The sequence below is a fragment of the Sander lucioperca genome, chromosome 5 (assembly GCF_008315115.2).
Source record: "Sander lucioperca isolate FBNREF2018 chromosome 5, SLUC_FBN_1.2, whole genome shotgun sequence".
Classification (NCBI taxonomy): Eukaryota; Metazoa; Chordata; class Actinopteri; order Perciformes; family Percidae; genus Sander; species Sander lucioperca.
Genome location: NC_050177.1, coordinates 14183083 through 14200225, shown reverse-complemented (window position 1 = coordinate 14200225; position 17143 = coordinate 14183083). Strand labels below are relative to the sequence as shown.

The 17143-nt window shown below is 41.2% G+C and overlaps 1 protein-coding gene across 1 annotated transcript; it reads left to right on the top strand.

The window, feature by feature from the left end:
• The first annotated feature begins 2551 nt into the window (after positions 1 to 2551).
• Positions 2552 to 8278, top strand: gmnc (geminin coiled-coil domain containing). The gene is made up of 4 exons (XM_031309580.2): positions 2552 to 2710; positions 3439 to 3524; positions 4243 to 4359; positions 4897 to 8278. Exons 1-4 carry the CDS (start codon positions 2635 to 2637, stop codon positions 5896 to 5898), a joined length of 1281 nt encoding a protein of 426 aa, XP_031165440.2. The 5' UTR covers positions 2552 to 2634; the 3' UTR covers positions 5899 to 8278.
• The last annotated feature ends 8865 nt before the right edge of the window (positions 8279 to 17143 follow it).

The following is a 17143-nucleotide window of genomic DNA, read 5'->3' as shown; positions in this document are numbered from 1 at the left end:
CGTTCTGAAAGCAGAACACAACACATGTTGAGGATTTTCACTCCTGCCATGTGAAAAGAGGCAAAAATTGTCTGATGTTTTCTATTTTTTTAGTTCCATAAGATATGTACCATGGGAACGTATACTGCATTTCTAATTTTGAAAGCTTTTTGTTTTACTCTGCTGGAGAAGAGAGTCACAGAATGAATGAATGGCCATGTTTCCGCAGGAACAGAACTTTTGTTGCTCTGTTGATTTGCCGGTCCAGTCAGAGAGACTGAGGGGAACTGACACAGAGCTGAAGATATTTGTCCTCTGGTCAAATTTGACCCATTTTTAAAAAGTTTCTATATCTTTTTATATGTCTATATTTATATAAATATGTCTAATATGACCCACCCAGACCTCTCAGGTGGTCTGGGACAGGTCTACTACAGTATGACCCACCCAGACCTCTCAGGTGGTCTGGGACAGGTCTGCTTGTTGTCCCCAGAGTCAGAACTAAACAGGGGGAAGCAGCGTTCAGTTTTTATGCTCCACATATCTGGAACAAACTCCCAGAAAACTATATTTACTATTTCATCCATAGTTTAATGTATAAAACATAATGTAGATAATGACACTCGTTGCAACCATCCACCAGCCAATTGCTCGTTGAAATATGCAAGTGGCTGGTAGATTAGATTTACTCCGCAGAATGGTAATCTAAAGAGTTGGCGTGTAACATTTGGCCGGTGGACAAAAAGTTTATTTTGCACTATGGTTGCAACCTTTTTTTCTGATTTCCTTGTTTTATTTTAAAGCTTTTTTATTCAGTGATATTACCTGGAAATTCAGGGACTTAAAATCTGCATACACAGTTTAAAGTGAAGTGCTGTTGGACTAATACAGTGAAAAGTATGCGGACATGTGGTGTTTTCACAACCCGTTCTCACTCCCAACTCGTAAAATACTGACGCTGGGTCAGTGTCTCTCAGCGTTACATACGACGCAAAAGTCCCCCTTCAGCGTCTGTATTGAACGCACCGGGCAGAGCAGCAGCTACACGGCGCTGTAAGATGATGTAGTATTTAGAGTGACAATGGTAGAGAGTAGTACGAAAGACCGAAATGCCGCGTAAGGAGATTGGTTGCGGGGGGGTGGATGTGTCAAACAACACAGGACTTTCGCCTTGGAGACCAGGGTTCGTGTTCCATTCTTGTCCTGCGTGTCACTGAAATGTTTATTTTGTAACCCCACCCACCATCTTTTCCTAAACCTAACTGTCCCGTTCTCGTGCTGCATGTCAGTTAAACGTACGTCCCGACCCAGAGCGTCAAAAAGTGGCGCCGAGAGTCCCGACCAAGAGCATCTAAATATTAGTCTGGCTATCACCAGACCAAGCTCGATCTTTTAAGATTGAACATTAGTCTGGGGAGTCTGCTCTGTATGTTCTACTGCACAAGAGGCGTGATCAACGGGCATAGTTCAGATGACTCTGTATGCAATTGGATAGTCCTTCAACCAATCAGACCAACGGTCCGGGTGCAGCGACAGCGGCATCAATGGGTTGCTGGTTGCTGCGCTTTGGTGGCCGCCCTGTTGAATGTAAACAAAAAGCTGCTTGGTCGCTTCTCTATCGCCATCGTGTTAAACTCGCCAATAGCGTGCCAGGTGGATAAGCCAGTTTGTGATTGGTCCCCGCAGATTTGTAACGGAAGCAGGATACAATAATGTACAGGTTTCCAACCTGAGCTGCAGGGCGAAATCAAATTCGCCGGCAGATCGGGCTGGGTTTACCCAGTCTATCTAAATATGACACTAAAGGAGACTTTTTGCGTCAATAACAAACGCCAAAGGCATCTGACCAAGCGTCCGTATTTGATGCGATTCTTGGGCTTCTTAGGGTGTTTTCACAGAGTCCTTTTTAAACGGATCAAACTCCTTTCTCTTAAAGTGGACCAGAACAGAAAAGGGACTCAGTCCTTTTTGCGTTGACATTGTCAGTTTACTTGAAAGAGGACTCAGTTCTCAGTCTTATTTTATGTCTGTCACGTCAGGTATGAGGGGTCTGAGTCAACTTTGGAGTGATCACATACGCTCCGAAAAATGCCGACTGATAGGTCTGAGTTCTTTTGGAGGCCTGAAACGGACCAAGTGTAAAAAAAAATGCCCTTAGTTCCAATGAACTTAAGTTTAAATGCCCAAGCGTAATGATATATTAGACAATATAGTTGTGCACAAAGCCAGCTCCATAAATACAATGTTTTCCCCAGTTTGGGTGTGGAGCAACTTGAGTGTAAAGAAACATTGTGTAAGAGTCCAGTTACACCGTAACCTGATATCAGGGTGTACACATACTTTTGGCCATCTAGTGTCATAATAACTGTTTTATTTCACTTAAAAGTTTTTAAAAGTTTGTGTTTATCATCACCATATCAACACATGTTCAGCTGGCACACACACACACACACACACACACACACACACACACACACACACACACACACACACACACACACACACACACACACACACACCCTCCCTTCTCTTCATTCACACACAAACTCTCTCCGTCTCTCTGTAGGGAATCCCTCTCCTTCTCCTCCTCCTCCTCCTCTTCCTCACCTCTCGCTCCAGGACTTGTCCTTTGGCCGTGACACTGTTGACGTTTCCATGGAAACCCTGGCCTCCGTTTGGACCCGTGACCCCTGTGACTTCAGCGACCTCGGAGAGAAGTCGTCTGTTTGGGGTGAGTCTGCAAGAAATATTTGATTTGATTAGATTTATGTAGCACATAATATCACAGTAACGTTACATTTAAGAGACATTAACTAAAAAGAGACATGGAAAGGTAACCCTCGGGGGGGCTCGACATGTCGGGTTCTCTATCAATTATCCAACAACACATAACATGAAGAGAAAAATAAAAAACATATAGTCTATGAAATAAAAAAGGGACAGAAGAAAGGAACAATATGATTGAGAAAATAAAGTTACTAAAGATACTCTTACAAGCAAAAGTTAAGCATTCTAATGTCTATATAAGTACAGAAATACTGACAGCTAAATGTACTTAAAGTATCAAAATGTAAAAAGTATTCATCATGCAGAGTGGCTCCTATATTTTTACCAAATTTATTGGCATATTGCTCCTACGGCTGCAACTAAACATTATTTTCATTGTTAGATTAATGTGTGTATTATTTTCTGGATGAATGGATTAGTAGTTTGTTCCGAAAATGGTGAAAATGAGTTTCCCAAAAAGCCCAAGATGACGTCCTCAGATGTCTTGTTTTGTCCATAACTCAAAGATATTCAGTTTACTGTCACAGAGGAGAGAAGAAACTAGAAGATATTCACATTTAAGAAGCTGACATCACACAAGTTTACCTGTTTTTACATAAAAAAATGACTTAAACTGTCTCTGTCTGTTTTTCTGTCTGTCTATCTCTCTCTTTCTGTCTGTCTGTATATCAGAGTCTGAGTGTGATTTTACCAGCTCGCCCCCTGCTGGTCAGATGTGGACTGAGCAGCTCTCCCCTCACCTCCAGAGAAACAAACAGGTACTCAAACTGTTCATCACTTTAACTTCCATCTATTATTTCTCTGCAGCAACAATAATAAGCCTACTCGTTTTAATATAACAATAATATCCTCAACCATCCTGCTCATCCAAACAGCAGATTTCTGCAGCAGAAATCATTTGCGCTGACAGCAATTAGACTTCTCAATAAGAAACTAAAACTAAAACTTCTTTGGTATTTTAACTGCATCATCGCATAATTATGCAACTCTCTGGCACTGTAATTTGTCTTTTTATTGCTGCGAATCTTGCACTCTGGATAGTATTTGCAATGTAGGTTTCTTCCATTGCTTTTCAGAAATTCCTGTTTTCTTGTGTAGGCCTATGTTGTTGTATACTGTACTGTCCGTACTGACCATATTTTAAAGTGTTATGTTTCTTTTCTTTGAGGAGATGTGTAAGACCACATGAATTTCCCCTTGCAGGATAATAAAGTTTACTTTGACTTTAAACAGTTACTAAAGAAAGATGCTGAGAAAACTTCATGGAATTTCTTTAAAGAGTAACTCAACTCTAAAATCCACTTTTTAAGTTAGTAAATCATACATACAGTGTCACATTTCATTATTTGATATATGTATGTCAAGTGCAAAAGCAGTAATTCTGTCATCTTGACCAAAACAAAAACAGGATTGAGACTAGTTAACTTCCTGTTGTGTTTTTGACTCGGCATTAATATGGCTTTTATCTGTTTCCAGCTTCAGGACACTCTGCTGCAGAGAGAAGAGCAGCTGGCCAGACTGCAGGATGAGAACAACAAACTCAGAGAGTTCCTCACCTCTTCTTTCGTGAGGAACCTGGAGCAAAAGGCCAAGGTTCGTTCACTATCATCTTTGCACTTCCATAAAGTTTGGGGATAGGTTTAGATATCCTAACTTTATGTCTTTGTAGTTTCCTCTCTCATCTGTGACAGTAAACTGAATATCTTTGAGTTGTGGACAAAACAAGACATTTGAGGACGTCATCTTGGGCTTTTTGGACAACACTGAGCCACATTTTTCACTATTTTTTGACATTTTAGAGACCAAACAACTAATCTATTCATCCAGAAAAGAATCCACAAATGAATCCACATTGAAAATAATTGTTAGTTGCAGCCGTAGATGTATGTATTAACAATCTCGAACAAGACTCCAGCCTCTGCAAGCTGATTGTTTCACAAGTCGATTGAAAGAAATCAGTCAAGCATCAGTCCATATCGTGTTTGCCGCTTTAAATTATCAATTATAGAAAAGTTTCTGTCAAGTTCAAAGTTTGTCTTATGAACATAATGAGGGTGATATCAGGTATTAGTTGGACAAAACCAGAGAGGTGTAAATGTAATCTTGCTCTGTCCTTGTTCACCTTCATAGAAACTAACCGCTGATGGGAGAAGAAAGCTAAAGAGAAACCTGATGCATGTCGATGATGGACCTTTCCAGAACCACAGTCATCAGCTAGTAACATCGCAGCAGGTCAGCAAAAGAGTCTGCAGGAACCTCACGGCCGAGTTCTGCTCCGAATCCTCGGAGACTTCTTCTTCCTCCGAACCAAACCTGGACCTCTGGGTTCTACGGACGCTGGGACTGAAGGATCGAGACACCATCGACACGTCCAACAACTCCTCCTATTCCTCGTCTGGATACAGCCTCGGCAGTTTAGTTCATGATGCTTCAATCGCGTCTTCCTCGTCCTCCGAATACACTCTCAACTCCTCTTTCAGCCCTCCAGTCGCCCCTTCTACGCCTTCTTCCGTCCAAAGCTATTGCCAAAGATCCACACAGCAAACCGATTGTAGGTACAGTGCTGAATCAAACTGTGGTAATCCTGCCGAGTCTCCTCAGAACTGCACAAATTCCCTGGTTCAACGCTCTGACTTCACTGCCTCTGCACTGACCGGACAGTATGAAGCTCCTGAAGCTGTGATCAGGAGCTACCACACATTTACTGCCTTCCAATCTCCACTACTAACAGAAGAACTACCGTTCACCCAGTCGGAAGATCAAGCGGAGATCTGCTCCATCACAGCCTCGAGTCAAGTCCAAACTCTGGAGGAAATCCCTGCAAAACATCCGACTTACTGGTCTCCACCAGGAGAGAGTGTCCCGTTCTCCCCAATCTCGTCTTCGAGTCCTGTCATTCACCAGCAATGGACACCTGTAAGCGACTGCAGCCCGACAAGTCCATCCGCGGAAGTCCGTAAGCCTCCTGCCACGCCCCAGATGCCTCGCAGCCGGACAGATTTGGCGTTCAGTATGTCCCTCAGCCCGTCCAGCAGTGTCAAGACCCACAGCTTCCCCCAGGGACAAGCTTTTGTCCGAAAGGACACCGGGGGAAGGTGGAACTTCACCTGGGTGCCCAGACAAGGACCATAGGCAGCTTAAAAAGCTCCAGATTTTGTATAGTAGATTGCATTTATATAGCGCTTTTTTTCTAGTCTTAACGACTACTCAAAGCGCTTTACACACCCCATTCACACAGACATTTGTACAACGATATGATACGATTAACATTCCAACACCAATGGCGCAGGAGATTCAGGGTTCAGTGTCTTGCCCAATGACACTCTGACATGTAGACTGGGATCGACTGGGGCCAGGGATCGCACCACGAACCCTCCGATTGGTAGACACAGCCAGTGTCTGAGCCACAGCCACCGTTGCTAAGTGACCAAGCATCCCAGCTCGAACTTTCAGAACTATAAGTCCATGTTGAACTTGTTGCTGGCTTTTAAGACTTTGTTCTCAGCCCTACTGATTGCACAAGACCATGCAAGTAGCGAAACAAAGGCCTGAAAAGACCCTCGGGCAACACATCAAACAGATAATTCATTAAACAGCTCTTGAACTTCTTTCAAAGACCTTGATATGATAAGGTTTAATGGAAATACTTGTTCCTCTGATAACTTGCCTTTTGTTTGTTAAAACAGATTTCAGATTTCAAAAAAGCTGCGTTGCATTTTGTTCAAAGTTTAGAATACAAGAGGAATGGAAAAATGCTAAATAATCATTTGGTAAACTGTGGTACCATGAGACTAACCAACTTGTTTTAGGATTTAGATCTAGAGCCAAACTGTGGAACATTTTACAGTTTAACGTAGCTAATTGACTTACAATAAGTGTAACATAACAAATTAACAGGACTGCTTAAAATAATGTCTTAAAGCTGAGGTTTTTTATTTTGTTTGTCTATGAAACTGCCACATAAACATGTCAGTAATGATCTTTGTGTTATATTATCATATATATTGAATACAATGAAGAACAGGAAAAAATGTAATTGGTGCCACAAAGTAATAACTGCCTCCGAACAAAAGACTGCCCTGAATTAAGGTTATTATCACAATAGGGAAACAGGTACTAAACAGTAACTACAGATATTTTAGCCTAAAGTAAGTGCTAAAAATGTAAATGTAAATTTAAAGCTGCCACTGATTGGTTGGAGGATTGGGTAGTGTCCAGTGTAATTTGAATGTTGCTGAGTGAAAGACGTCACTGCCATTGTTGCTAACCCTGTTTTTACACAGCTAATTGGTACAAATTGGTACAAAAAGTACGAGATATAACTGGAAATTAACAGTTCTAGCTAGCATTTACAGTAAGCCACCTAGCCATCTTAACACAAAGCACTTTTTACACTCTTAAGTTAAGCATCTACTGAATTTGTGACTGACTGCAAACGACACCACGGAGCTTTTGTCATTTTTGTTTTACCAGATGTGAAACAACTTTGGCTGACACAGAATGAAGTCAGCACACGTGAAACACCAATACACAAATAATACATTCACATACTGGCAATATGTGGTTTTCAGATATTTCCCGTGACCTGTACTTCACATGTCGTCACTGTCCTGTGAGAAGCAATGAACGCCAACTTTTTATGAACAAAGTAAAACAGCTTTATGATGATGCATTTCTCAGATAATCCAGTGAGATATTAAAGGGCTTATTTAGCTTAATAAGAATTTTCTCTTAATCCTTCAGTTTATGCTGTCCATGGTTTTAACTGGACATTGACGATGTAATGTTCCAAAACTTAAATTAAAACATGAACAACATTAACATAAATGTAAAGTAATTTCAAATGTGCTTTTGGTTTAGTTTTCCCTTTCAATACAAGCATGGTAATCTAAAAAACAAATATGCCTTCATTATGTGAGCTAAATCTCACATACAATGACCAAAACATTACATGTACATATATTTTAAATCATCACGTGAAGTTATCTAAAAACCACACGTGCCTAAATGTGGATTATTTAGATGTCGAACGTTTCATATATTACATTTGAAATTATGGTTTTTACATGTGCTTTCTACATTGTGTAAAATGTGTGAATTTGTGCCTATATACAGTATATGTGAAATTGACGCAACTCAAAGGGTGTTGGACATGTTTAACATGTGAACTGTGCTTCTAATTTGTGAAATTGTTGTTTTCATGTGTTATGTAAAAACATCAGGTCATATGTCTTTGACGTTACAAACACGTGAACATTTCAGGGTTATTTGTTGAATTTGGTGCAATACATTGCTGCCATAAATGCTGGTATGACTGCCACAGATATGTTCTCTTTAAGCAACAATAGAAAGAAGCAACTGAGACATTGAAAGGAAAAGTTGAATTCATACAAAGTCAGTCCAGTGGCTGATTGTGTCAAACTGTTCTTTATGTTTTTAAATCTCAGACAGACTGTTTATGTGCTGTAATGTTTTTCTATGAATGTGTACAGAATGTAATGAATAAATAACTGACTGCAAACTGTCTAACAGAAAAAAAAAATGATTTAAAGATATGTCTGAGTCTGAGTTTCTTTTACAAGGTGTGGAACCTCATCTCGTCTTCTACTAATCTGTTTTTTGCCAAATATGTTTTGAGGGAAATCATATTAACACATCCCAGTGTGTTCTTCAGCTGACTTTTTCAATATTTAACCAAGAAAACAACTTTCCCTGAAGCTTAATCTTAAGAGCTTTTTGTGCTTTAAACATTAACCATAAAAAACATTAATTATGCTTTAATAGCTACTTGGAGATGTTGTATTGCAAGAGCGGATGGTTGAGGGAGTGTGTAGTATTTGATGCCAGAATTGGTGTCTGCCTTGTATTAAAAAAAGTTGTAGTTGTTAATTGACAGCATGTCTTTTACTGGTTGCGCCAATACAGCCTGTGATCTTGGGGACTGTTGCGGCTGTAAGCGGTCCAACAAAGTGCTGCCGCGAGGGACTAAACACTGAGAGATGCATGAACACACTGTGACGTGCTCAAGATTGTATTGCAATGATTTATTCCTCCACACGTAAAATACAACTAGTACTGCAGTTACCAAATGTAAAGTTGAAAATCTCTGTCAAAGCCCAAAAAAAACATGTGAACAGGTGAAGCAAACAAATGTAATGTTATCAATTCCGCTCAAGCCGCGATGAACACGCCCACCACCTACAATATAATAATGAATAAATAATATAAATGAGACCATAAACAACATACAGTATGTGGCTCCTACAGCGACTGTTTGTGATTGGGGACCAACGATTTCACAGTATCTTTCATAAAGATGATCAGCTTTAGTCTAGGCCAGCGGCAGAAGGCCCTTAAGGTGGTTTTATGCTAAAATAAAGTTACCTGGCCACTTTATTGAACCTATATAAAGAATGAATGATTTGGAAAGTATTTATTAAACAGCAGTTGGAAGTCAAATGTGAGGTTACGCAACAAATGTCCATGATTTTAACCCAAAGCACGATCTTTTTCTAAACCTAACCAAGTAGTAACTGGGACCCTTTCACAACGATGTGGTTCAAATCCGGACCGTTACGTTTACTTATTGTTTAAATTTTTTTATATTTTTATATACACAATATGTTACATTCAGATTTAGATTTACATTCAGTACATTTACTGTTGTCCTACCGTAACCATTCACCCTGTTTTAGTGAGACCCTGGATCCATATAATGGCAGGGGGGATTAAAGCCCCACGTACGAAGTGTAACACATAACACATAAAACGTGACAAGGTGACAGACAGACAACAGAGGGAAGTGAGATGGGACGATATCAGAACTGACAAGACCGGCCTGGACAGGACAGTTGACAAGCACAAGGACGTATTATTAGTGATTGGGTAGAATGATCTGTAATTCACATTGGGTGGTCACAGTAAGGGTGTTGAAAGGAGTTGGCAAACATGTTATGCATGAGTGTGGATAGCGTGTGCCTATGTGTATGAGTAAAGCGGTAACTGCAGGGGCAAAAAAACCTGTTTACTTATGAGGATGGAAAACGCTCCGATGGGTCGTATTTCCAGCAACCATATTCATAAAACACTCCTGTGGGTTGTATAATAGGGTAGGAATAAACAAACTATTTCGTCGTATGTTTTGAAAGACCTTATTGTAACGGTATTGAGTACTGATACAGGGAAACTATTTTACTGCCAAGGTAATATCCAGTGGACAGTTAGTTAATACACATTTTATGGCCAGTGTGTGGACACCAATTCCCAAATGTCTCGACCTGATGATTCCTGCTTGTGACTCTCATCACTAGTAGCATGTGCCAAGTGGTTTCTGACCAGTTTAATAAAGGACTGAAAAGATTAAATCACAAATGTCAAACTCAAGGCCCTAATTTTGATCCGGCTCCTATATTCATTTAGGTTCATTTTGGCCCAAATACTTTTTGTCACTTTTCACGTCAAAATTTTTTGACACTTTTTCCAAATGTTTTTGGTATTTTCTTTGGCATTTTTGTCAACCAAACTATAAGTGAGAAGACTATATGAAACATGCAATAATACAGTCAAATATATATTTGACTTTTCCCATGATATAAAAGCAATAAACTATATGTCTGGCCCTTGATGTGATTCTCATTTTCTAGTGTGGCCCTTAGGGAAGTTGAGTTTGACACCCCTGGATTAAATGATCCAGTAGACGCCCAGAAGAGGAAAGTCTGCAAAATTAAACATGACTTTGTGTGGCCTGTAAATCATTTCAGATTTATTTTGGGAACCACTGGTCTTACATATTGTGCGTTGTAGCATTAAGATTTAAGAAGTAACCCCAAGAGGCCCAGGCTAAAAGTACACTAACATGAGTACAGGAGACCACCATCTGTGTTTCATGAGGCTGCCTTTAAAAAACAATATTTTATGTTCTTTAGCGACATTTTGTTCAGATCTGTTTCTCTTCAACGTGTCAGCAGTTTTACATTTCAGGGCCGACTGAGTAAATCAGGACCTGTTTAAGTTTGTCTCAGCTGTGCTGTTTGCCGGCCTTCTCGTTCTTTAGCTCAGTTACCAGTTAAACCAGTCTCAGCTCTCAGGAACAAAAGGAGGCCAGTGGCTCCCTGGAGACGCCCCCCTCCGCCTCCACCCTGATCCGCCCCCTCACAAGTAAAGATGGTGGTGTTCTTCTCCCTGGGGGTTCCCAACACAGGGTCCCGGCCCTGCCCTGAGTCCCCTGAGAGCGCGCCGGGGCCGAGGGAAAGTTGGCAGCGAGCTGTGTCCGTGGCAGGCCGACCGAGTGGTCTATCTCTAATAACAAGGTAAGACCGGCTGCAGATGTCCGACAGATTGGAGGCTCTTTCAGGGCAGGGAGGCTCCGGAGTCTGGCAGGAATGTGAAAGGAGGGCCTCTCCAGATCACAGGCTCTGTTGTTGTCAGTGGGCTAAGTGTCGGCCAGGGAAAGGGGTCATTAAAGAGGCCGGCCGAAACTCAATCCACACCGGCTGATTGGGGGAACGGCCTCGCCGCCACTTTCTCGCAGAACCCGACAGCTTGGCTCACCTCAAAGCGTATCAGATAATGAGACGATTTCCCTCCCAGAGAGTTTCGACTTGTTTCAGCTTTTCCACGACAGTTTCCTGAAGGAAGCCGGAGCTCAGGTTTCAAAGTCACCTGCAGTACTTCTACTTTTAAAGAAAACGTGGTAGCACTTTTTTCACTTTGTTTATTTGACAGGGACAATGCCACTGCGACAATAAGAATCACAACATTAGGACACCACTACAACAAGATTTATCACATTAAGATTAGCTGTTTGGCCAAAACCAAACTGACTCAGGTCAAACCAAAGACCAGTATGAACTCAGGAGCAGTCTGCAGGGAGTAAGTGGGGGGTCAGAGGTGAGAACCAGGAGGATTGTGGGTCCAACAGGGAGGAGGGCGTAGCCAGCAGCTGGCAGTCAGGTGTAGGTGCAACATTAACAGCACAGACTCAGACCACAGTACACTCCCAGAGAGCACATTAACCTGACATTAACTCTTGATGAGCCGCCACACCTCCACCATCCTAAACCCTGCCTCCATGATGTCGACACCGTCTGCCAGAGAGGCATTCCACAATCCCACACTGCTGCTTCACTGGGCACACTGAGATATCTCGCAACTATCTTCAATCTTAAACTCTTCTGCTGCAACAACAAACGCCTGATTGTATTAACATGAAGTGTAAACAGTCAGCACGTTTCATTTCATTCCTAAGTTTTTCTTACTGAACTTTAAATAGACACAAGAAGCTTCTGACGATGAATGAAAAAAAGCGTTGAAAAGAGGGACAAAAACGTTCATTTTCAATTTTGGCCCTGGTCAACAGGAAGACAACACCTGGGTTAAAAACACCTTGGCAAAACACATTCAAACTCAGTTTTTCAGAACTCCACATATGTTACATTAATGCCCTTTGAGTTGGCCGTAATTAGGAATTAATGGACAATGCCAACCCGTTCTCACTCCGAACTCGTAAAATACGGACGTTTGGACAGTGGCTGTCAGTGTCAGAAGCGACGCAAAAATCCCCCTTCAGCATGTATGTAGAACGCACCAGGAAGAGCCGCAGCTACACAGGGTTTGAAGATGACGTAGCACTAAGAGCGACTACGGTAGAGAGGAGAAAGCCCGAAAATCTGCATAGGGAGGGTGATTGGGGTGGTGGATGGGTCAAACAACACAGGACTTTCACCCAATAGACCGGGGATTGTGTCCCGCGTGTCACGTTTCCTAAACCCAACCGTCGTTTTCTTCTTTTCCTAATCCCAACCGTCCCATTCTTCTTTTCCTAAACCCAACTGTCCCGTTCTTGTCCCGCTTGTCATGGAAACATAAGCCCACCCACAACCTTTTCCTTAACCTAACTGGGTCCAAAGTGATGCCAATAGTCCCGACCCAGCGTGTTTAGATATGATGCTAAAGGAGACTTTTAGCGTCAATAACAACGCCAAAGGCACCTGACCAAGCGTCCATTAATTTCCTGATACCTTCAGGGGCATTGACCCACTTATACCTGGGACATTTGCCAAATAACATTTTTTCAAACCATTCATTTACAATTTCATATGCAATCAAAATCAAAGTTGTTTCAAACAAAAACTCGGTTTCCTGGTCTCCCGGGTTTAAGTGTTTGTAGAAGTTTAAAGCCTGGGTGTATTTAAATATATGGTCTCAACTGTGAATATTACAAGGGAAGAATAATATAAATATATATATATATATATATATATATATAATATATATATATAAAATACAAATCTGGGATGAGGAAAAACTAAAAACACTAAAAATCATAAAATAATGTGTATAAATCCAAAATGTTCATGCACTGATAATCGATTTATAATTGCATTGCAGTCCTCTGAATCGGGCCGAATCATGCGGCGCTTAGAAAAGAAAAAGTAAATATTCCTCCCTCTGTTAATAATATTAATGTTGAGGATTTTTTGTCAAGTAAACTCATCACATCCTGCTGACATTTCACATTAAAAGCCTGCCAAAGGCTTTTGTCTACAGGCCACAAGGGAAAGATACTCATTCTGCAGAATAATCCATATTATATTATTGTATTACAATTAGTGCAGCAGAGTTGTGTTGATCATTTTAATGTTTGCAGCTGGTAAAGGTGGAGCTCATTTTAACGACTTTATAAACTGCTGGGTAGTTTAATCTGTAATAACACATCATCATGTAGTAGCTGGTTATATTTTGTTTTCATAATATCAATCTGTAAAGTAACTTAAGTTGTCAGATAAATGTAGTGCAGTAAAAATACAAGAATTATCATAAGTATAACGTTGCATAAATTGGAAATTATCAAGTAGTGTAGAAGTACCTTTAAAATACTTAAATTTAAATTAAAATTTTGTAACATGTTTGCTTTTGCGAACTTATTTGCAATCGTAGCCGATCTAACTGCACTACTTTGTGTGTGTCTGTGAAACATTATTGATTGGTCTCTAACAATAATACGCTGATTGATGAGGGAACCTTTACAGTCAGGAATGCAGACAGAAATATGCATCCATTTACACACACACACACACACACACACACACACACACACACACACACACACACACACACACACACAAACACACACACACAGAGTTACAGATTGACCGCTGTGTTCACACTAATTGGTTTTTGGTAATACGTCATGTATAAGTGTGTGGATGCTGCTGACCTCTGACCCCGGATCAGTGATGGAGAACACCAGCAGTCCTGTTGCTGGAACCAGTTAATGTGCATTCAGAGGACAATGAGGAAGTGAAGGCCTGAGTGGACACACACACGGTCTCTGATCTGTGGATAGGTGGACTGTATATTGTCCTATACAGGACAGGTTTAATGTTATCTAGGAGAGTCCAGTGTTTAGGAGATCATTAAATGAAAAATGTCCTCTCCAGAGCAGCGTTGTCCAGCTCCATCCGGATGGCTGAGCTCCTCACCCTCTCTCTAAAGCTTCAGTTAGACTCGTGCTAGTCTCGCTTTGCCAGACCTTCCTCCACAGTGCAGCGGAGGAGGTCGAGTCCATACAGCATTCCAGGATGGGAGAAAAACATGCTCTGGTTTATTGGCATTTCTTTAAACCAATCACAATCATCTCTGTGTCGGTGTCGGTGTCTCTGCAAAATAGCCTCAGGAAGGAACTTGTTTTGGTGGAACATGTGTACGTTCAAAGGTTGTTTTAGTCGTTCAACAGAAAACGCAAATTGGACAGATAGTCTAGCTAGCTGGTTACCCTGCAGAGATCTGAGGAGCAGCGGAGATCTAGCAATCCCGGAAGTGGAACGTCGTGGATATAGACTAGACTCGTGCAAGACACCGTGGTGCGGGCCTCCGTAGATGCTGGGCACGCTACGGAGGGGTTTATTCTTAACACATTGTTCGTTGCAGTATTCTCTGAAACACCAGGGAGTTACAAACAAAATTATCTGTGAATATGCAAGAAGAAGTTAGAGAGCGGAAGTAAAGGAAAGCAGGCTGCCTAGCAACAGTAGTAAACCAGGGTTTCCCCAAAAGGGGGTAAGCGAGCCTCTGCAAAGTGTACCTCCTATGGAGCCATTTTGTTGCTAATAAGCCATCACCTCCCGTTAGCATTCTATTGACTGCCATTCATTTTGACGTCTGACAGCGAATAACTTTACATCTGAAGTTTTTAAAGACTCTATTTGTCCATTGTTTATTTCTAAAGAAACACGACAATGTATAAAAGGCTCCATTACCTTGTATCTCACGTTATGGCTCCGTAGAAGACGTTTTTGTAAAAATAGGCTAACGATTGGGTCATAACCACGGGACATTCTGTCTCATAGTAGAGGAATTACCGTATAGTACAGGAGAAGCTCTCAGGCAGTTTGGACTTGCATTAGCTGCTTAAGGGTAATTACTAATGTTAACTAGCATTTTAGTTGGCAATAATTAGCCTAAGCCACTGTAAAAAAATCTTTATCTATTTTTAAGACATGTTTCTAACTACAGTTACAGTGGGGCGGCTCGATTGGAAACTTAGACATAGTCTTATTTCCAAGTCTCCAGTTAGCTTTTAGCATTGACTTAATGTAGGGCCCTATGGAATCTGTTTTATAGGTTTTTTAAATTCTCAATTTCACACTTCTGTCATTCTGTTATCTGGGCTTTATGTTACTGCTGCCATCAGTCTGGGACTGGTCAGAGCCGGGCCCTCGTCACAAAAAGACACTTGCTACCGGACTAAACAACTTTTCTGGGTAAACACTGAGTTATCATCCATAATAAACACAGATGTAATGCCAAACATTACATTTATCTACTCTTATCATTAACGTAACTGTTGTTTATCTCCGAATGAATTTAACTCCAACTGAATGCCTCTTGATGTTACAAACACTCTTTACATGAGGCTGTTTTTGTAGCTTTGACATAGCGATTTCCACACAATCCAGCAAAATGCTTCTCCTTTTCCCAGTGTGGTGTCTCTCTGACCACATGTTTAAGAATCATCCCAGCCGACCATGTTGAACTGAAAGCGCACGCCGAGTTACAAAAATTCAAGAGGTGCACGACCACACGCTGCAACAACTTACCAAGCCTTAGCGCTGGAAACGACAGACTTGGTGACATCATTTTTATGGCTTTCACATCTTGTGCTGGGAACACCACAGCGACCATAAACCTAGTGTAAGGCTAAGCCCAGCAGACACCCTACAAAGTAAACTTTGTGTATCCGCGAGCTCATTCTTTAGGTCACTACCCAAAGCTCATGACCACAGCTTAGGGTTAGGGCTATCTATCAGCTCCCTCTCCACCACAGCAGTCATGCAAAACATCCCCATCACTTATGATGCCGCACCAATCCACCTGTCAATGTCATGCTCCATTCTACCCTCACTCATAAACTACTACTACTTGATATTTGAACTTGAGCTGCAGCACCTCGCGGACAGGGAGTCAGCACCTCCTTCTTAGTGCTCAGAGATGGAGATGCAGCTGTTTCAGCCATGCAAGCAGTCCCGCAAATCACGTTCCTCACACCCAAAATCAAACACATCCGCAATGTAACTGGGCTGCACTAGCGGCTGCTGTCCATAATACTCACAGATTTGACTACCGAACATTCATTCTCTATTTGAGAAGCTCAGTGGGACAATAAGAACAGAGTGTTTTAGTCAGATTATACTTTGAGAATGAAAAAAACAAGTTAAACCTGCAGTGCAGATTGTGGAGGACCTCAGAGAATCCCAATCAGAGAGGTAAATACAATGACACACTTATACAACAGTTATTGGTATCAAATGTATACATATGATTGCTGTTATAAAGCATCATGTAACGTTTCTATTGAAGCTCTCAGAGGAAACATTGTGTGTGTGTGTGTGTGTGTGTGTGTGTGTGTGTGTGCGCGTGTGTGTGTGTATGTGTGTGTGTGTGTTCCTACTCAGTTTAATGGTTAATGAGTCTTTATGGCGTTCTTTGTAATGATGAGTAACTTTATACCAACATACTAACTGCTGCAGTCTCCTGCTCAACAATTCACCCCATGAGTGCCTCTAAACACACACACACACACACACACACACGCGCACACACACACACACACACACAGGACATAAATCATAAGGTATTGAAGACTCCAATATGAACTCAGAGACTCAGACCAAAACTTTCTATACTTTAAAATAAACACATTTACAGGTATATATGTATATTATTGTTACTTTGACATGTTTAATACTTCTTTAGTCAACTATGTCACTTTGGTAAGACTATCCCGTAAATCAGCATTTCTGTATAAATTAAACCCAATACAGAACGTGATTATGAGCTGCATCAGATTAGCCACATTTTAATTATAATAATGAAA

What these genes read in the sequence shown, in the direction of transcription:
- gmnc (XM_031309580.2), top strand. Translation starts at nt 2,635, where the DNA reads ATGGAAACCCTGGCCTCCGTTTGGACCCGTGACCCCTGTGACTTCAGC. An exon ending in AGAGAAGTCGTCTGTTTGGG is followed by an intron (nt 2,711 to 3,438) that starts GTGAGTCTGCAA and finishes TCTGTATATCAG; the next exon opens with AGTCTGAGTGTGATTTTACC. An exon ending in ACCTCCAGAGAAACAAACAG is followed by an intron (nt 3,525 to 4,242) that starts GTACTCAAACTG and finishes ATCTGTTTCCAG; the next exon opens with CTTCAGGACACTCTGCTGCA.